Source organism: Miscanthus floridulus, chromosome 17, assembly GCF_019320115.1.
Source record: "Miscanthus floridulus cultivar M001 chromosome 17, ASM1932011v1, whole genome shotgun sequence".
Lineage (NCBI taxonomy): Eukaryota > Viridiplantae > Streptophyta > Magnoliopsida > Poales > Poaceae > Miscanthus > Miscanthus floridulus.
The window spans coordinates 95,043,767-95,065,885 of record NC_089596.1 but is presented as its reverse complement, the minus strand read 5'-3'; the positions used below and the strand labels follow the sequence as shown (position 1 = coordinate 95,065,885).

Sequence of the window (22,119 nt, the reverse complement as noted above, 5' to 3'; positions counted from 1 at the left end):
ACATATATACAGGTTCGATCTCTATCAAATTCTATGACTCTTGGACCTCCATTATGATAGCTCGGTGAGTTAGGCTCCGTTCGGCTTACCTCATATTTGGCTTGTTCGGCTTGTTTTTTCAGCCGGAACAGTGTTTTTCTCTCACAATAATTCAGCTAGAACAGTGTTTTTCAGCCAGTTTCAGCCAAGATTCAGACCAGCCAAGAGGGTGTTTGGATTCAATGACCAAAATTTAGAAGGTGTCATATGAGGGTGTCGAATGGGGTGTTCAGATACTAATAAAAAAATAAATTACAGAATCTGTCAGTAATCCACGAGACAAATTTATTAAGCCTAATTAATCCATCATTAGCATATATTTACTGTAGCACCACATTGTCAAATCATGGACTAATTAGGCTTAAAAGATTCGTCTCGTAAATTAGTCGCAAACTGTACAATTAGTTTCGTAATTAGTCTATATTTAATACTTCATGCATGTGTCCAAATATTCGATGGAACAACGACTAAAGTTTAGGAGGAGGAACCAAACACCCCCTTGGTCATGTCTTCACTTCAAAGGGTATGAATACCAGCCAGAAATCACTGTGCCGAGCTGAAAGTTACTGTTCATACTCTCACAAATTCCTTTAGATTTCTCCAAATTCCTTCTTGCAAAAAGGGAAAAAAACTACATGTACTATCTGCATCCAAATATTTACGAGTCTCATATCACACAGGCTTGACTCTTTAGTATATCATCAACAGAGATATAATTTTATTGAAATATTAGCAGATATCTATACTATAATGGCATCCAAACGTGAAACATGCACCATTTCCAATATTTTTCTGAGGAAGGGATATATTAGCAAGGGATAATGTCAAGTGAAGACTGTTAATATTCGGTATCTAATAATCAGCATGTTCGTTTGTTGTTTCAGCCAGAGCTTATCAGTCAATCAATAGTGTTTTTCTCTCGTAACAAACCAGCACCCCCCGTCGGGCTTGGATAATTTAGGGAGGAAAGGCAGGCAAAGATGAATGTAGGGCCAAAAAGAAAAAGAAAAAAAGCATCAGAATTCAGAAGTATTCCAAGTTGAAGTCGAAATGCGCCAGGCTCTGCTCCTGGCCGCAGGGCAGCAAGAACTTGTGCTCCAGCGCGTCGTCGGCGTCGTCGTCCACCGCCTGGCCCCCGCCGCCGTAGCCTCCGCTGTGCTGCTGCTGCTCCAGCTCCGTGTAGGGCTCCGGCTTGGCCGCGGCGCCGCCGGAGGCCCAGTGCAGCACCTCGCTGTCGAGCACGGCATTGCTGATCTCCGCGCCGCAGTTCCAGTTGCTGCTGTTGCTGAAGCTCTCCCCGTAGCCCAGGTTCTCCGACACGTCCAGCACGCTGCTGTAGTCGGCCACGAACCCGGCGTCCGACGACGCCTTGCCGTCGGCGTCGTAGGGACCGGCGTAAAATGCCGCCACGCCCAGGTCGAAGCCGAAGTCGGTCACCGGGAACGGGTCGAACACGGCCGCCGCCGGCTGCTGCTGCTTGCTCTGGGCGAGGCCGTCCGCGTCGTCGGCGGCGGCGGCGGCTCCTCTGGGCTTGCGGTCGTGGTCCCGAGCGTCCGGCAACGCCGCGCCCGCCTCCGCGGCGGCGCCGGCGGCGATGGGCTTGTGCGTGGCCGGGTCGATGCCGCGCTGCCGGAGCTTCTTCTTGAGGCAGCTGTTCCAGAAGTTCTTGATCTCGTTGTCCGTCCGCCCCGGCAAGTGCGATGCGATCTGCGACCACCTGCATGAACAATTCGCTTAGTCCATCAGCCTGGCCATGAGCCCATGACCATGAACATAGTTGCCAATTTGATAATGCTAGCTATCTCCCTCCGCCACATTGCGGACACGCGGGAGAGGCTGGAATGGATGAATGCATTGCGACGGCTAGCTGCTACCGACCTGTTGCCCAGGATCTCATGGAGCGCGACGATGAGGTCCTCCTCGTGCTGCGAGAAGCTGCCGCGCTTGAGGTCGGGGCGGAGGTAGTTGATCCACCGCAGGCGGCAGCTCTTGCCGCCGCGCTGCAGGCCTGCACGCACGGCACCACAACGAGCGAGAAGGCAATTCAGGCAAGGCGCGCCATGGATGGCAGTGTACAAGGAAGACAACGACGACAGACTGATGGATACAACAGTGAGAGTGTGTAAGGCTCGTGTTGCTTGCCTGCGAGCTTGGGGACAGAGCTCCAGCAGCCGACGCCGTGTCGGATGATGTGATTGTACAGCTTCTCGTCTTCCTCGGGCGACCAGAGCCCCTTGCGGAGCTTGGGCTGCACGCCGCCGCCGCCGCAGGAGAGCCGTCCCATTCTCCCCTCCCGCGCTCTCTGTCTCTGCTCCGACGACGACGGCGACAAATTAAGAGACGGGGCAAGGGCAACGTCGGTGATCGACCGCTGCCACTTGCAATGGCGATCGGTGGCTGCTTGTGGCTAGCTCTATGCCTCTATGTATGGGCGGGGGGTATATATGGGGAAGCGTGCGTACCAAGAACTAGTTGCCCGCAGCCCTGCACACAGACACAGACACACTCAACTCTCTCTGGTGTGAGGTGAGGTGAGAGACGAACAAGGTGAGGCAGCGATCAAGTGGGTTCTAAGCAAGGTGCAGTGCGCCCGGCCGGGCTCGCGCGCGCCAATGAATTGGAGCTTAAGATACCTCGACTCCCTCCCGTTTCTGAGAGAGATAGTGGGCGCCGTGGCGACCTAAAATAGTGCGCCGTGCTGGACGAGAGATGAGCGAGAGAGAGAGAGAGCTTTCCTGGCTCGCAACGGCAATGGAGAGAGAAAGAGGAAAGAGATCAACTTCTCCGGTTCTCTCTTTCTCCCTCTCCTTAACATTAACACGGCGTTAGTTGGCGACAAGACCTTTGCATTAGTACATTTTCCCCTCTAATTTCTTGCCATCCTGTTACGAGTGACTAAACACACTGCTTATGGCAACTGTGGAAAGCCAGCCATGAATGCGGCCGCGGACTCGCGAGTTACGTCGGGGATGTCTGGTTCCCCGCCACAATTTGCCACGACTAATATTAAACACCAGCCACATGTGTGGCTTTCCATAATCGGTAGTAAAAACAAGTTGTTTGGTGTATGATTAAGGTTGACAAAATAAGTGTGGCTGCTGTTTGGATTCCTGCCACAAAAACTTAGCAAAATGTTGTGGCATATGTTTAGTTTGCAGCCACATATACCTCAATGCTATAGTGGTAAGACACATTTCCCATACAACAATATATATTCCAGCAATAATAAAAATTAACAACCAGCATATATTTCAATAATATTACAAGCACGAAATGCCATCTTCATAAACACATTCTAGGAGATTTAGATTAATTGCAAAAGCAGCAGCCAGCCATGCATGCATCAGCCAAAATGAGCACACATCCAACTATATTACATCCTAAGCCATCAGTTATCACCACAACCAAAATAATCACACAACCAAGTTCCTAGGCACGCCACAAAATATGAACAGACACCCTAAGAAGCTAAGCTTCACAGGTTAATGCCTTCCTTCCCACGTAAGAACTTGAACACCCAAGCATGCAGAGTATCAGCACTTGCATTACACAACCAGACACGCTTACCTTATTCTCCTTGGTAGACAAATGTTCACCAACAAGAACTCTCTGATCTGGTGTCATTGAAATTGCCTCTAGTCTCTTCCATAATGCTGCATGAGGATCAGTAAGCTGTGGCATTGGGGGAGGGGCAGTGGCAGCAAGTGTTTCTCAAAGTGACTTCATTGTAGCACTAATTTCATCAGTGGAATCTACAAAACAGCTCTTTTTTGGCTTCTTAGTTGGTGAGTTATTGGCTTTTGGACGCTTCTTGCTAGCTTGACTAGTGCCGGAAGATGTGTTGTCAACCGTTGCATGCCTAGTTGGAGTTGGCAAAGTGTTTGAATCCTCACCTTCTAGATCTTGAGGCTATGTGTAGGTATTGAGGTCAAATAGTTCTCTTGAGACATCACTATCTAAGCCATCAGCAGCATCCATGCATGTGTTCTGGTCCAGAGCCAAAGAACCATCAGCATTGGATCCTATGAATAGTTCTCTCATCTCATTGAAGAACTTGGTGGGCTTCGCACTGCATTCATGTGAAAAGTGAAATTCAGTTTATAATCATGCGAACAAGTCAATTGATTTCAGATTGTAAAATAGAATATATTCAGTACAAACAACTTACACTAATACAGAGATGGGCTTTACTCCCGATGGGGAACCCCCTCTAGTCCCGGTTCCCCACCCGGGAGCAAGCATCCGGGACTAAAGGGGGGGTCCTTTAGTCCCGGGTCAGGAACCGGGACTAAAGGTCCTCTCAGCTTTAAAAAAAATAATGCCTCCCACCGCTGCGTCCCGTGAGATTCGAACTCAAGACCTCATGTATTGCCTCGCGTGTAGCTTACCACCCCACCTACACAACACATCTAACAATGGATGTGATGCTTCCCTTTTGAACTAACCCATCGGGGGACCTTTAGTCCGGGTTGGTGTTACCAACCGGGACTAAAGGGTCCTTTAGTCCGGGTTGGTGTTACCAACCGGGACTAAAGGGTCTACCTTTAGTTCCGGTTGGTGTTACCAACCAGGACTAAAGGTTGGAGGACTTTTAATCCCGGTTGGTGGCTCCAACTGGGAGTAAAGGTCCACCTTTAATACCGGTTGGTGTCTCCAACCGGGACTAAAGGTCCCCTGCCACTGTGCCGAGCGCAGTAGCTGTTGGGCAGGGACCTTTAGTCCCGGTTGGAGACACCAACCAGGACTAAAGGTCTCTCTAGTCCCGGGCGCAAAAAATACCGGGACTAGAGCCCATTTTGGCCTCAGATGAAAGGTCTGTTCTCTACTAGTGTTACACATAATTTTTCTTTTTCAGATTCTGAAATATTCACCATGCATATTTTTTCATCAAATGTATTGCCACTATTGCTCAATGTTATTGCAATGTACTTCCAATTTTCTCTATGGTACCTATAGTGACGGTCCACTTGATCAACATTCACCCCCAGAGCAAACTTCTTGTTTCAATCATTGGCACACAACATGAGATGTGCCTTCTTGAACTTAAATCCTGCATGTTGTTTTTTCAAATACTCCATGCACCACTCTAGCATATACTTCGACTGATCCTCATGCCAGTTCACGGACCTCTCACGAGAGGATGCAAAAGCATCAGCTTTAGCCTTTCCCTTGGCCATGGCTGTTTCACATACAAGAGATAATTAAAACCTTACAAGTGACTGTACTAGTACTCCCTTCCAAACAGCAGCCTACAAGTGACACTACTAGTAAAGAGACATTTAATTAAAATCATACAGTGTACAGGTACAAAATATTTAAGCAAACTGTGTACAGGTATAATTTATTTACAGCATGACTGTGACAAATAAATGAGTGAGGCTAAAATAAATGACAGTGACAACTTATTTAAGCAAACTATGTACAGACATAATTTATTTAAGCAAACTCAACAAGATAATAGAAGCCAATACATATAGAAGCAAATGAACCAGTGAAGATAATATAAAGCATCGCACTTATATATGTATGTTTCATACATACAAGCAAATCAACAAGAAAGGTACAAGAAGAAATATGCAAAGATAGCACCATTGGTTACATAATTTCTTGAACCTAATCTACAGCTGCTCCTACTTTATCTTCCCACATCCTTTGAGCCATCCCATCTCTTTTATTAGCCCATGCCACATTTTCCCGGTGTATATCACTACGATTTCTTACACTACGATTTCTTACACTTCGAGGCAAGGTTGTGTACCAAGTAGCATCATCATAAACATACTCATCAGGACCGTCCTATAAGATCCAATTTTGAATTGTGTTTTCAAAGGGAAGAATGGCTGACTTGCGAAGATTTTGAAATGATTCTTGAGGGTACCAAATGCTCGTTCAACTGTTGTTCTAAGTGAGGAATGGCGAAGATTGAATAATTTCTTGGGGCTCTCAGGCTCCCTGGCCCCCTTATACTCTTTTAGGTGATATCGGGGACCACGGTAGGGGGGTAATACACCAGGCCTTGCTGCATATCCAGCATCAGCTAGGAAATATTTGCCTACATCATTGTTTTTTTACAAATTAATTAGCTAAGAATATAGGTGAAGTTTTAGATTCAAATTGTTAGGACATAATGGGGTATTCCTACCTTCTGGTATTTTAAGCCCATTAGAATGTGAAAGAGCATCTTGAAGTACATAAGAATCATGGGCTAAGCCCTCCCATCTAGCAAGAACATATATGAATCTTATGTCAAAATCAACTGTTGCTAGCACATTTTGGGTGGTAATTGATTTTCTACCCCTAAACCGATCACGCATATGGAAAGGTACACATGCTGGTATATGTGTACCATCCAAGGCTCCTATGCATCGCTATGAAAATAATTTTTAAAAAATTAGATGAGTATGACACCTAAAGTAAATTCAAAACATTGATTAGCAATTTTTATGTACCTCAAAGTAATGGTGAAATCGGCCCGGAGCACTTGTTATCTTTGAATGTGTGTCAACAGATCTGATGCATATGAGGTCACGAGCAAGGGTACAAAGGGCATCTAAGACATGATGGAAATACCTTGTGGGGGGTATGACCCCGGATACCCACGGCAGACCACATGGGCTGCGCCCTCAGGGGCGGCCCAGCCCACAAGACGAAGCCTTGCGGGGCACGACTCTGCTCGACGCCTCCCGCAAGACATCTGGAAAATATCCTAAAGATACTACGAGATCTGTTAGAATATGTATGATCCCAAGATTTCTGTAATCAGTTATTACTTTCCGGTTATTTCTCAGATCTAACCGACTTATAACCCTGCTCCCCGGACTATATAAGGCGGACAGGGACCCCCCCAAACACACGCAATATCATACGATAGCTAATATAAACCAACAGACCATAGGAGTAGGGTGTTACGTCAAACTGATGGCCTGAACCTATCTAACTCGTGTGTCTCTGTTGCCTTCTTGTTCTTGATCTCACGCTCCTCTACCGATCAATCTACCTTCGTGGGATACCCCTCGGAGGACTATCGACGATATTCTGTCGATAGTTGGCGCGCCAGGTAGGGGATTGCGTGTTGTTTCCTTGTCGAACAAGATGGATTTTTCTGTAGGCTCTTCGTCCCTCCCGCACCCTGGCCAGATCTTCACGGTCGGATTGATCTCCTAGATCATCAACGCTGACAGAGTCAGAGAGCTCCTCGAGCCGGCGCAAATCAATTCTGCGTCGATCACCCCCGCACCTGCATCTGCAGATCCGATCTTGGAATCATCCCTGAGGTCGCCTTCATCAGCAACTCGCCGCCCGCTTCCTCGCTACTAGAGGAGGCAGATCAACAACGATGATCTGATCAAGTCCATCGATCGGGTCGGTCTAAAGCTCGCCGATTGTCTCTCCGTCGCCGAATCGGCTCTGGACGCTTTGGTTCAGCGCCGACCACCCTCCGATCCGAATCTATCGGAGGCTGCTCGGAAAACTCTAGGAGTTGCGGCGCTGCCCTTTGGGCTCACCAACATCGCCGCCACCTACCAAGACGCCCTGAGGGGCGAATTCGCCGACCAGGTGGGATGCGCCCATTCACTCGCCGACCAGATCGCCGTCCAGCCTCCGCCAGCCATCAACATGCTACACTTAGGCCGGTGCCCCGGAGTGTCCCTCCAGACCATCTCGGAGGAAAATCTAGGCTCTGAGTCTCAGGGCTCTATGGAGACCCTCGCCGAAACCTTCTTCGAACAACTCCTTCTCCCACCCTTCTAGGGTGGTGCGATCTTCAACGTCAGCGTCGACAGCCCTTGTCGGAACGACGAAACCGAGGAGGAACGCGTTGCTCATGAGAACCGGAACGTCAACTGCGCGCAGCGCTGAGAAAACGAGGCAACCATTGCGAGGGCCGAGGCTGCTCGAAATAATCGGCTTGATTCACAAGGAAGGCCACTCCCGCTCCACCGTGACCTCGATGAAGAGTTTCTCCGCGTTGACGGCCACGACGTCTTCAAGACTCCAAGTGCCAATCTAGCAGTGGCCGCCAATGAGCTCGCCCGCCTCCCATAGACGCCCGAGCTCGCCAAGGTCGCCGCTATGCTTAAAGCGGCACACTGTCAAGTTAATGAGATTAGAGAGGATGAGGGACCTTCATGCTCTACGAGCATGATTCGCCGATCAGCTGCACCGAGATTCAATCGCCGCCCCAATCAAAGCCATTTCACTGACCAGTCGCTGCCTCTTCAGGGGGGAGTCGGGGGCCACCGCACAGTACACCATCGCCAACATGACCAGGAGGTCAAACAGGACGCTCTAGTGCACCTCAGCAACCTTCGGGATGCACAACGGTGTATCGATCAATGTCGTTTCGGTCGCCATGAAGATGAAGTACGTCGCCACCAGGAGTACGAGCAGGAGTACGGCAACCCGGACTCAGCTCTCGAGCCGATCGATGCCGGCAACGTTGCAGCTGACGCCGACCACAATCCCAAAGGCCCCCCAGCATTTACAAGGGCGCTCCGAACACTTCAATGGCCCCATGGTTTCAAAATCACTAGGGTCGAGCCCTACGAGGGAAGGATGAATCGAACACAGTGGTTACAGGCTTACGCCACCACTGTCCGCACCGCCAGAGGAGACACCAATGTCATGGCAAACTATCTGCCTGTCATGCTCACACCACCCACCAATGAGCTAGTTTACCAGCCTTACCCCGGACTCCATCGGATCCTGGGAAGAGCTGAAAAAAGTCTTCACCGACAATTATATGGCTACGTGTACTCGACCGGGCACCAAGCACGATCTCAACCGCATCAACTAGAAGTCGTCCGAGCTCCTCCGCAGCTACATTCGACGCTTTTCCGAGATGAGAAATTCTATTCCTAACATCATGGAGGCTGAGGTCATCACCGCCTTTATTCGAGGACTCCACCATCATGAGCTTCGCTCCAAATTCAACCGCAAGCCGCCCACAGGCATCGACGAGATGATCACTACTGTCAACCAGTATGTTGACGCCGAGGAAGCCAAGGTGCGCTTCAACGAGGATGCGGGCACTCATCGCCCATCTCGCCGCTACGACGACCGCCCCGATGACCGACGCCATAATGACCGCCGCTTCGACGACCATAGTTACCATCATGACAGCGGCCGTGATCAAACAGAAGGACCCAGGCCTGGCCAAAATAGCCGCCACCGGCCAGACCACATCGTCGCCACCGTTAGTTAACCTCGCACCAAGCGCAACTACGACGAGCAGTACCAAAAGATCCTTGACGGCTCGTGTCCTCTTCACAAAAATGCCAAACACAAGATGAAGAATTGCCTCGGCTTGACTAAAGAGTTCTAGGACAAGAAGCTGGACGACGACACCAACAATGGAGCTAGAGGCCGCCGACCACCTGGGGACAACAACAATGCCTTCCAGGACCACGACAAGGTGGTCGCTACCATCTTAGGGGGCATCGCCTCCACCGAGAGCAGAAGAGAACGAAAGCTCACCGCATGGCGGGTGCTCTCCATCACTATGGAAGACGACACCGCCAACCCCAGTATCGCCCATGGTCCGAGATACCCATCACCTTCAGCAAGGCCGACCAGTGGCGGACATCCCCTACATAGGGTGTTTCCCCCTTGTCCTCGACGCAACCGTCTAGAAGGTGCTTTTCAGAAAAGTGCTCATCGACGGTGGGAGCGCTCTAAATCTCCTCTTCGCCGGAGCCCTAAAGGAGCTGGGCCTCAGTTTGTCAGATCTCACACCCTCCGACTCCTCCTTCTAGGGTGTGGTACCTGGCAGGGCCTCCAAACCGCTTGGAGAGATTACCCTACCAGTATAGTTTGGCACGGCAAGCAACTACCGCGTCGAACACATCAACTTCTACGTCGCCGACTTCAACACCGCCTATCACACCATACTTGGTCGGCCAGCTCTGGCCAAGTTCATGGTCGTACCACACTATGCATATCTGGTGCTGAAGATGCCATCGCCTATAGGAGTTCTGGCCCTGCGGGCCAACCTCTCCATCGCCTACGCCTGCGAGATATAGAGTCTCACCCTTACTGAAGCCACTGACCTCTCCATCTAGATGGCCAGCGTGGTCACCGAAGCCAATATGGTGTTCGCCGATGACATGGAGATCCCAGAGCTAGAGCCTCCTCGTGCCTCCGCCAAGTCTAAGGAAGTCAAGGAGGTCGGTCTCGGCCTCGACGACCCCTCTAAGACCATGAAGATTGGGGCTCACCTTGACCCCAAATAGGAAAGCGTGCTCGTCTCCTTCCTATGTGCCAATGATGACGTGTTTGCTTGGAGACCTGCAGACATGCCGGGGGTATCACGGGAGAAGATCGAGCACTCCTTAAATGTCTCGCTGACCGCCAAACCGATCAAGCAGAAACTCCGCCGATTCGTGCCAGACAAGAAGGAGGCTATTAGGGTAGAAATAAAACGGCTCTTAGCTGCCGGATTTATAAAAGAAGTGTATCATCCTGAGTGGTTAGCAAACCCTGTTCTCATTCAAAAAAAGAATAAAGAATGGAGAATATGCGTTGATTACACTGATCTCAACAAACACTGCCCTAAGGACCCCTTCGGTTTGCCTTGGATAGACGAGGTTGTAGACTCTACCGCTGGCTGTGAACTGCTCTCCTTCCTTGACTGTTACTCCAGCTATCACCAGATTTCCCTCAGGGAAGAAAACCAGATCAAGACATCGTTCATCACGCCCTTTGGTGCATACTGCTATACCACCATGTCCTTCGGACTCAAGAACACCGGGGCGACCTATCAAAGGGCTATCCAGATGTGCCTCGATCAATAGATCGGTCGCAATGTCAAAGCTTACATCGACGATATGGTCATCAAGTCCAAGACCTCCGATGAGCTTATCGTCGATCTCAAAGAAACATTCACCAACCTAAAAAAGTATCGATGGAAGTTGAACCTTTCAAAGTGCATCTTTGGAGTTCCATCCGGTATACTGCTGGGTTACATCGTCAGCGCTCGTGGCATCGAACCCAACCCTGACAAGGTCTACGCCATCACTAATATGAAACGGCCAACATGCGTCAAGGATACACAGAAACTTATAGGCTGCACGGCTGCTTTAAGTCGCTTCGTATCGCGCCTCGGTGAAAAAGGGCTACCGTTCTTCAAACTCAAGGCCTCTAAGCATTTTTCCTGGTCGGAGGAGGCAGATACAGCTTTCAAGCAGCTCAAGCTGTTCCTAACAAAGCCTCCAATCATGACGGCGCCACGGTCAGACAAAACTCTCCTGATCTAAATCACCGCTACTTCTTGCGTCGTCAGCATAGCCATTGTGGTCGAACGTGAGGAGGCCGGGCATGCTTATAAGGTGCAGCGTCTGGTATACTTCATCAGCGAGGTCCTTAACGAGCCCAAAACTCATTATCCTCAAGTCCAAAAGATGCTATACGCCATCCTGATTAAATCGCGTAAGCTCTGGCATTACTTCGAGTATTACAAGATCATCATGGTTACCGAGTTCTCCCTAGGGGACATCCTCCGCAACAAAGAGGCCAACGGCCATATCATCAAGTGGGCTGTCAAGCTCGGCACTTACTCCATTGAATTCAGAAGCAGGCCTACGATCAAGTCTCAAGCGCTTGCTGATTTCATCGCTGAGTGGACCGAGATCCAAGAGCCCATCGTCGCCACCTGCCCTGAGCACCGAGTGATGTACTTCAATGGCGCCCTTAACATCAACGATGCTGGTGTGGGCATTCTGTTCATTACGCCAACCAAGGATAAGCTCCGATACATTTTCCGGATACACTTTCCGACCTCCAACAACGCCGTCGAATACGAAGCATGTCTCCATGGACTCCGTATAGCTGTTGAGCTCAGTGTCAAATGCCTCATGGTATACAGGGACTCCGCGCTGGTCATCAACTAGCTTAACAAAGGCTGGTCTTGCTCCAGCGAGAAGATGGATGCATATTACGCCGAAATCAGAAAGCTTGAAGGAAAATTCTATGGTATCGAGTACCATCACGTGGTACGCGACCAGAATCAGCTCACCGACCATTTATCCAAGTTGGGCTCTTCTCGCACTGTGATCCCACCAGGGGTCTTCGTTCAAGATCTCCTGGCGCCATCCATCAAAGAAGATAAGGAAGTTCAGGAAGTTCCCTCCACCGAGTAGCTGGTACTGGCGGTACCTTCGCCGGCCACCGATTGGAGGGAGCAATTCATCAAGTACCTTACCAGCACCAATGTACCCCCCGATAAGACTAAAACCGAATGCCTAATCCATCGAAGCAAATATTACGAGCTGGTAGACGACAACTTGATGAGGAAAAGTGCCAAGGAAGGGATTCTGTAAAAATGCATCACCCAAGAAGGAGTGAAACTACTTCTTGAAATTCACTCTGGATCCTGCGGCAACCATGCGGCCTCAAGAACACTGGTCGGCAAAGCTTTCTAAGCAGGTTTTTACTGGCCCACGGCCATCTCCGATGCAAAAGACCTCGTCCGACGTTGTGAAGGATGCCAATTTTTTGCCAAGCAAATACACGTGTCGACACAAGAGCTGCAGACCATTCCAGCTTCTTGGCCCTTTGCATGCTGGGGATTAGACATGATTGGCCCTTTTAAGCTAGCGCCAGGTGGTTTCTGGTACGTATACGTCACCATTGATAAATTCTCCAAGTGGATTGAGTACAAACCGCTCGTCTCAGCTACTGCAAAGAAAGCAGTCGAGCTCTTCGAGGATATCATCCATAGATTTGGTCTCCTGAATAGCATCATCACCAACCTCGGAACTACATTTACTGGCCATCACTTTTGGGACTTCTGCGAAGACCGTTGCATCTTTGTCAAATATGTCTCCATTGCTCATCCTAGAGCCAACGGCCAGGTCGAACAGACGAATGGCATGATCCTTGATGCCCTCAAAAAGAGATTATATCAGAAAGAAGAAAAGCACCCAGCCATATGGCTCAAGGAGCTACCAGCTGTAGTCTGGGGACTGCGTACTCAAGCTAGTCATAGCACCGGTGTGTCTCCATACTTCTTGGTCTATGGCTCAGAAGCCATACTACCAGTGGACATTGCCTTCCGAGCACCTAGGGTGGAAAACTATGATGAAGAGCAGTCCGTAGCTGTTCGGACAGAGGACGTCGACAGGGCCAAGGAAGAACGTCTAATCACTTGCGTCCGCACAGCCAAATATCTGGAAGGCTTATAGAGGTACTACAACCACAACGTTAAAGGTCGTTCATTTGCTGTCGGCGACCTCGTTCTTCGCAGAAAACAAAAAACCGAAGGGATGAACAAGCTCTCCTCCCCTTGGGAAGGGCCTTACGTCGTCAAAGAGGTCACCCGACCAGGGTCTTATCGCCTATGTGATTTAGAAGGAATCAATGTTCCCAACTCGTGGCACATCGAGCACCTTATATGTTTCTATCCTTGAAACACCCCGGATATGTACTCTACACTTTATGATGAACAAAGTTATAGTCTCCATAAATTCTCTCCACTTTTTCTCCATTATGGTCCAATCTCCACTTATGGTCGCCGAGCTCCATGCTACTCCATTGCGAACTCTAATACGAAATCACCATAACTGCACCGACCACGTTTCTCCAAATCTCCAACGTTATCGCCGAACGGTTTTTCTCCAATATCGCCGAACGATTTCTCCAAGTCGCCGACATGTTTTCGCCAAAAACCGCCGAATGGTTTTTCTCCAATATTGTCGAACGATTTCTCCAAATCGCTGACACATTTTTTGCTAAAAATCACCAAATAAGTCTTCTCCAAATCACCGAACACGTCTTCTCTAAATCGCCAATGTATTTCGACATGCGTTCTCTCCAAAACGCCGAACACTTTTCTCCAAATCTCCAAGATATTTCACCGGTCAGCAAGCAGCATACTTTCTTTTCTATTCTCTTTGGAGAAGACCCAGTCTCTGACCCCTCCCTACACGTGCCACGGGCTCCGCGCTCTGCGTTATGGGTGGTCGGCTGTGGTTCCTTGGTCATGCCTATTCATCCAACACATCTACGGGCTCCACGCTTGACGTTATGGACTATGGGCTAGCCAAGGCCGAGAGCTCAGCACTGAATTAATTGCTCGGACGTCGCTTATACTACCTATATCTCCAAGTTATTTCGATAACCTCCGAGCAGCACACGTTCCATTTCCTTTTCTCTATGGAGAAGACCCAGTCTCTGATCTCTCCTTACACGTGCTACGGGCTCCGTGCTCTGCATTATGGGTGGTCGGCTGCGGTTCCTTGGTCACGCATGTTCCTCCTACATGTGCACGGGCTCCACGCTCGATGTCATGGACTATGGGCTAGCTGAGGCCATAGGGGTCAGTAGCGAACTAACTGCTCAGCCTCTACTTATACTCCATATAAATACGTCATGTTCAACACTACGAGGATTTTTCGCCGAAAATACAAGCAAACTGCATACACATGCACCTTGTAACTTTTATTACATACATATTTATTTTTTGCGCTTTCGTGCGTTCTAACTACACTGTCAAGACATTATAGATGATAATCTTCGAGCAGATCACCGAGCTCTGCCATCACCGTCCGTCTCACCGAATAGGTCTATATCGCCTGCCAGCTTCTTCGCGGCGTCCTCCACCTCATCCTCAAACTGCTAGGTCTTCGCATTGCTCAGACCTTTGGCGAACCCGCCCCCTATCGACAGAAGGTCGATGGTTCGGTAGTGGGACCGGACAATCGCAAGGACATGAGTAGCGACTGACACAATGGCGTCGCGGTTGAAGCTCTTGAAGTTCTCCCATGCTGTCTCGCACCTCTAGATGATGGTGTCTGAATGTTGCCGCCTGTCGTCGGGCTATGTAGCCAGTTCTAGGTCAACGCAGTCGAGCACCAGTTTAATTGCGACGACTACGGCATCAAAGTTGTCCCTCTAGGTCCAGGCATCCTTTTCTAGCACATCGAACTGTGTCTGTACCCTCCGACGATAATCTGCGGGCATTACAAGAATCTATTAAGCTAAGATATTACTCAAGCAATGGCTCCAACTAAGGAGTACTCACCGATCAGCTCCTTGGCCAGTTTGTCTGCTCGCCCTGACTCTTTCGCCTTCTCCTCTTGGAGTTGTTCAATGGTCTAGCGCAGTTGGCTGAGCTGCATATCTTGCTCTACAAGCACAACATTTGTCACCAATAATATGGCTATTCAACTATGCAAAGTGCTTTCGGGTGACTGCCATACCTATTTTTGCTTGGATTTCTGCGCTAGTTGCGTGGAAGCACTCGTCAGCTGCTCAGATTGGACTCCCTTCTGGTATTCCAGGTCCCGCGCGTTCGACTCAGCAAGGTCTCGCTCGTGTCGGGCCCTCGGGATGTTTCTCTTCATAAGGTTCATCGCCTCTTTAAGTTTTTCATTCTCCTCGGTGAGGGGCTCCATCCTTTTTATCAGCTGATGCCGCTGCTTGGTAGTCTAGGATATCCCCAGCAAATGCACAGTGACAGTAACGAACTCCGATCACCATCGACAAAGACATATACTCTAGGTGCCGCACTAACCTTGATCTATTTCATCATCCCAGCAAGGGCGGTCTCTAGTCTCCTGAGCTCCATCGTGGTGTCCTCCTCTTCGAGAATCACAACCTCATCACCGCGCCTTTGGAGGATTCGGACAGTTTGGGTTCGAGGTTCATCGCGCTCGACCTCCTCCACCTCGTCTTCCTCTGCTGCAGTCGGCGGCACCACCTAGGGGCTCGGTGCATGGACAGCGGGTCCGACCATCCCTGGCGATGCCTCAGGGGGCACCGTTTGGTCCTCGGCCATCGTCGGCTCCGTCGCCCTAGACTCCGGCGCTTCGCTGGCAACTCCAGTTTTAGCTCGCACAGCCCCGGCGGCTTCCGCCATGGCTCCGGGTACCATCGCCTACCCATCAGCCGATGACGCTAATCCCTCGCCACCTCCAAGACCACCAATGGCGGTGGTTGTTTCAATTGTCGGCTGCCGAGCACCCAGGGACTTCGACACGGGAGCTGCTGGTATTGTCTCTACCCCGGGATCAGCCCGAGGCGGCTCGTCAGCCTAGACGGGTGGGGTCAGGTCCTCCGGAACACTTGCACTGCATCAGATCAGCTTGTCAGTTCTCCAAAAGCGCCAAAAGCAACAACAATGTAACTCCAAGACAAGGATACTTATGGTTTGGTCTGCCGGTACACTCTCTTGAACCAGCGGTGCCTACCAGAGCCCTTAGGCATAGCCATGGGGTTGACTCCCGTGCCCTAGGGTGGAGGTCACGCTTCCTCCACAATCGGCCCCTGCTCTGCCTGCTGTTCTGAGACTTTATCCGCCTGGTTTTCCGGGACTCCCGTAGCCTGTTGCTCAGGGACTAACGTTGCCTGCCCTACAGGAGCTGTCATCACTCGCTGCTCGGAGACTCCTTCGCCACCACTTGACTGGTCCTCCGCGCGCGCGCTGTGTGGAGGTGCCTTCGTGCTCAGCGGAGGAGCAACTGGAACTTCTTCGTCGTCAGGCCACTCGATCACCGTGGTCCTCCGCATTCAAGTGGTCCGGTCACCGCCAAGTGAGATACCAACATGTTCGAGGGGAGCGGCAGCTGCCGCCTTTCTTCTCATTTGGGCCGGCTCGTTCTTCGTCGCCCTCTTCCCCCGAGTTTTCTCCGACATCGGGGGAAGACTCTCCATCCGACTAGCGTCCGTGCCTCTGGATTCTGATGAGGCACTAGCATCATCCTCTTTAGGTTGAGTTGGTGGCCGGGCATCTACTCCCCTCGGCCAATCACCTCTCGGCACGCTTGAGAAATACATCGCTCTTTCCTGTGAATGGATCTTTGCATGAGTGAGTCAGTCCCATGCTCGGCAACCATCAGGGATGCAAAGCAGCATGGGCAAAGCAAATTAAGATGGTTACCTAAGGAGGCGGGTTCGTACAGTTGAAGGCCCTCGTTTGCCTTGGCCAGCTGAACGAGGCGTTGGAAGTAAATAGCTCTGTGGCTCGCCCTATTACTTCTTTCTTCGTCAGCCGTTTTGTACTCTCCCAGGTCCCGTCGTCATCACCCTTGTAGTCAAAGCCCGGGTGGGCCCTCTCTTTGCAGGGTTGGACGCGACGCACTATGAAGCTTGCCGCCACCAGTTCACCTCTAATCTCCACGCCCTTAATCAAGTCGAGGAGCTCCTTCACTTGCTCCATGTCAGCGTTGTTTGGTCTCTCCGACCAGCTACTTTGGCTCTCCGGGATGTGGTGGACGTCGCACCAGATTACTGGGTGGCTCTACTTAATGTAGAACCACCTGGCGTTCCATCCTTACAGAGAAGTATTCAGTGGTACATTAATGTACTCGCTAGCCATCCCATCCTTGAGCTGCAGATATACACCGCCGACCACCTTGAAGCCACTGTCGCCTTTCTTCTTCAACCAGAACAGGTGTCTGAAGAGGTTGAAGTGTGGAAGAATCCCTAGATACGCCTCACAGAAATGGATGAAGACCAAGACGTACAGTATGGTGTTTGGGTGTAGATTGCACAGGCTAATCGCCCAAAACTCCAGCAGATCCCTCAGGAAAGGGTGAATAGGAAATCCCAATCCTTGCCAGAAATAATCCTCAAACACTACAGCTTCATCAGTGTGAGGTGTAGGGAAGGGCTCACCGATGGCTGGCCGCCATCCGGCGGTGACGCGGTCTAGAAGAACGCCCGCTGCTACCATTCCATTGAGCTCCGCCTCCCCCTTCTTTGACGGCACCCATTCCTCATCATGGCTGGCTTCGGTGGCCACCTTCCTTAGCTTCGCAACTCCCTTTTTCGGCGCCATTCTCTCATATTTGGTTTGGGATTGGAGGCAGGTGCGCGCGTCGAAGCGCATCGGGAAGCGAAAGAGCTGAGAAGGAAGTTAAAAGGGCGAAATGGCAAAGGTGGGGGCGCGGGATGCGGCGGTGTAGTTATAAAGCACTTACCCCACCCTTTCGCATTTGAGGGTTTTTGGGAAACAGTTCCTACGATCTGCACTCCTCTGAATTCTCTGGCGTGGCTTAATGGGCCGTAACCTGGGCTTTCACGCAACCGCAGCCCACGTCGCTCATTTATTGCCGCCGTCAGTTATTACTCGCCGAATAATCGCCGATTTCTCCGCCATTTATTGAGGCTCAGTAACTGCTACTGTACAGCCATTCCTCTGGTTTTTTCTCCACGGTTGCATTCCTCCGATATCTCCACGCGCGGCTTGGGGGCTGGCTGTCTACTCGGCTGGTTTTTCCCCATTTCTTTGTTTCTTACCCTGGCATCACATGACTACGTTACCTACTGTCAGGTTCGGAGACTAAGTGGGCACACTTCACCTTACGGTGAATGTGCTTTTTGGGTCTACGCCCGAGGACTGGCTGCTTGCTCGGCTGGTCTTCTATTCTTCTACTTTGGACCCTGGCACCACATGACTATGTCATCTACTGTCAGGCTCAGGGACTAAGTGGGCACACTTCACCTAGCGGTGAATGTGCTTGCTTTATTTTGGAAAACTCCGCGCCCCTTGAGGCTGGAGAAGATTATCGCCTACTCTCATGGTCGGACTCTAAGTGGGCACACTTGGTCCACTGCGAGAAATTTTTTGATTCTGAACTTGAGCTCCTTACACCCTTATGGCAAGCCGTGTCTGGATCATACTGCTCGGCTGTGGTCCTCACTACTCGCAACTGCTCACAACTGCTCGGCAACTCGTCACGGTGGTTGAACCACGAGTTTGACTGCTCGGCTCTGTTAGCACCTGCTCGGACAAGCACAAGACGGCATTGCACAACGGGTACAAGGCGCTCGGGGACTAGCTGTGGGGTTTAGACCCCGGATACCCACGGTAGACCACATGGGCTGCGCCCTCAAGGGCGGCCCAGTCCACAAGACGAAGCTTTGCGGGGCACGACTCTACTCGGCGCCTCTCGCAAGACATCTGGAAAATATCCTGAAGATACTACGAGATCTATTAGGATATGTATGATCCCAAGATTCCTGTAATCAGTTATTACTTTCCGGTTATCTCTCAGATCTAACCAACTTGTAACCCTGCTCCCCGGACTATATAAGGCGGGCAGGGACCCCCCAAACACACGCAATATCATACGATAGCTAATACAAACCAACAGACCACAGGAGTAGGGTGTTATGTCATACTGACGGCCTGAACCTGTCTAACTCGTGTGTCTCTGTTGCCTTCTTGTTCTTGATCTCACGCTCCTCTACCGATCAATCTACCTTCGTGGGATACCCCTTGGAGGACTGCCGACGGTATTCTGTCGACATACCTACTAACAGTTTCACTTGACCTAATGAACTTAAAACCAATTGATCTGTTTGACCAACGTTGCCCAACACAATGGATAAACATGGCAACTTGTTCCTCTATTGTGACATGAAAAGTCTCCTCTAGCAAGGCACGTGATCTAAGTTCATCACATAGTCTATGGAAGATAGCTTTCCTCATACGCAGCTCATTTATGCAATGGGCCTCAGTACCATGATACAAACACGATTTAGACGTGACAATCTTTCAACATCTCTATCTATCATCGGAGCATAAGTTATGGCCCTTCTTCTTTTTCTTGATTTAATCCTATACAGATGCATGGCCAGACACACAAGAATACCAGTAATTAATCTTCTCCTCCACATATAATGGCAGTAGTCCAAGTAATACTGCAAGTACAATTTTCTTTGACCCCATCTAAAACATATGTTCAGAAAAAGACGAAATTAGTAATAAACTAGAAATAGTGAAGCGTATAGTTGAAATAGCTTTGAAAGATCAAAGTCATGAGCTCATTTTGTCAAGAAAAAAGAATCATCTAGCACCACATGCCAAGTCTCAAGGTGCTGCATATATTATCTAACACAATAATTCATCTTGCCTAGACTAAAGAAAGAAAGAGATGTGACTTCTCCATATATATTAAACAAAGGAAACCTAACTAGCAAGACAGTAGATGGATTCACCTAATCTCAGCATGAATTTATTTCTCCATCAAAAAATCAATGTCAAAGGGGGAAAATGGATTTATACCTTGTTTGGCTGCGGGAGGTTGCCGTGCTTGAATCTTCTTTAGCTGTAGGGATTGATTGCCGCGCATGACCCAACACCACGGGATGGATGGACCTTCACCTGGTTTACTGTTTTGTTCCAGATCTGCACACATGGAGGAAAACCAGAGGTCAACAGACATGGCGACCGGAAGAGGAAAAGCAATACGACTGAGGTGGGAGAAGATGAGAAGGTGGACATCACCTGCGTGGAAGGAGAGGCAGGCTGTGCTCACTGAGAACGACGACGTGAGGGGGAAGAAGGCAGCAGAGAGGCGAGATGGGCGTGACGGCCGCCCTTGGGCGCGCGGCGGCCTGCCCTGGGCGCGCGGCGGAGCGGCCCCTGGGAGCGAGGCGGCGCGGCCCCCTGGGCACGTGTCGGAGGTCGGACGGGAGCGGCCGCTCGGCCTATTTCATGGAGGAAGGCGAGGGAGTGGACAGAGGAGAGCGGTGGGGTGCTTTTTTTTATTCGATGGGAATTGGTTTTGGCGTGTCACGGGCTTCGCGGCGGCAAAAACGTCCGCCACACTTTTGCGGCGAAAACCTACGGCGGCATGGTTCCGTGACGATGACGTGCCACAATAGTGTCACCAACCAAAAGAGCTACCAAAGTTAGCGTGGCAAACTTAAAGTTAGGCGTGGCAGCCGATGGCTAACAACCAAACATCTCCTAATTGTTCGCGACCGCGCCCGTGGTATGACGCGAAACAACCTCCTCTCATCGCGTCGTCACGTTTCCTTTTCCTTTCACTCGCCCAGCGCTCCTTCAGCTTGCTCTGGTCCACCGTGGAAACGGAGCGGAGCGACACGGAGCCGGCGGCCAGCCAAAGCCAGCCGCGCGCCAGGCCCGAGTGCCCGGTCACTCTTGGGCTAGCTAGCTAATCACGTCGCTAATCTCGATCGGCCTCACCAATCACGTCACGTGTTCTAGTAAATAAATGGCCATGAGTGCCCTGCCCTCGACGTCCCATTCCGTCCGTACGTCGCCCTGCAGCACGAACATGTATGCCCTGGCCTCGTGGCCTCGTCTACAGCCTACTGATTCGTGGCCTCGTCTATGGAGCATAGATTTTGGCCATCAGATTCCGATGTGGTAATTTTTATATATATTTATATAGAACGGGTGATCACCGGTGTCTGCCCCGTCAATCCGCCGATAGCGGCCGCCGCCGACGGTTGGGGTTGCCCTGTCGTCCCGGAAGAAATTGGGGGTCGTCACTCGTCAGTGACTCACTCACCGCAGCCTCAGTTCGCTGCACTGATACGCTTCACTGTAGTATCAGTCGTTTTACGGCTCGAGGGAGTGATGACAGCGGATTTAACATCTCGCCTTCTCGATGATCGCCCGTCTGCGGTGGATCCGATCTGTTCTGACAGTAACACACACAGGAGTATAGGAGTACTCCTATGCAGAGAGTACATATGCATGAGCAGAATTGTTACTGGTGGATTCGCTTTCGGTTACCAGTGTATTGTTAGATGTACTCAAGCAAAAGTACCAACAGACGTCATTCTCGTTAATGATCTCGCTGTAGTTGAGATGGAAAGAAGGAAAGAAAACTGACAGGAAAAGCTGGTGGTAACTTCTGAAGGATGGCTGTGACGAATCGCTCGCCCAATCATTTCAGATTTTCAGTGTCGGGGAAAGAAGCGGCGTCGACAACAGTGAACAGTGTAATAAGCATGCGTCAGGGTGTTGACATTAGTGCTGCCTCAATATATATTCAGAAAAGGACCTTAGTGCGTGAAAGAATACTCGGTAAGTACGTACTACGTGGAACTCGTGTCCACTAGACCAATAGCTGGTCCTTCAAGGCTTCAATACTAAAATGTCCGAAAAACAACAGGCCAGGAGTGGTTGTCTGCTGTCACCAGGTAGCTCGAGATAAGAAATCGAAGCAAGAAAAGCTGAAGCCTGAAAGTTACCGAGTGCTGAACGTGAGAAATACTACATGCATTACGGTTACTTTGGTTCGAGTTGAGCGGAGCCATCATTGGGCGCAGAAGGCAGCACTTCGGCTCGGTCGTGTGTTGGTTTACTGTTAATAAATAGTT

At 50.3% G+C, this 22,119-nt stretch overlaps 1 protein-coding gene and 2 pseudogenes across 1 annotated transcript; all 3 read right to left on the bottom strand.

Moving 5' to 3' along the window:
* Positions 1–995: 995 nt before the first annotated feature.
* Positions 996–2,689, bottom strand: LOC136518464 (myb-related protein Hv33-like). The gene is made up of 3 exons (XM_066512124.1): positions 2,182–2,689; positions 1,918–2,047; positions 996–1,756 (listed from the first exon to the last, which is right to left on the bottom strand). Exons 1-3 carry the CDS (start codon positions 2,321–2,323, stop codon positions 1,063–1,065), a joined length of 966 nt encoding a protein of 321 aa, XP_066368221.1. The 5' UTR covers positions 2,324–2,689; the 3' UTR covers positions 996–1,062.
* An 825-nt stretch (positions 2,690–3,514) lies between these two features.
* LOC136516833 (uncharacterized) lies at positions 3,515–5,216 on the bottom strand (annotated as a pseudogene).
* A 436-nt stretch (positions 5,217–5,652) lies between these two features.
* LOC136516020 (uncharacterized) lies at positions 5,653–20,207 on the bottom strand (annotated as a pseudogene).
* Positions 20,208–22,119: the final 1,912 nt, after the last annotated feature.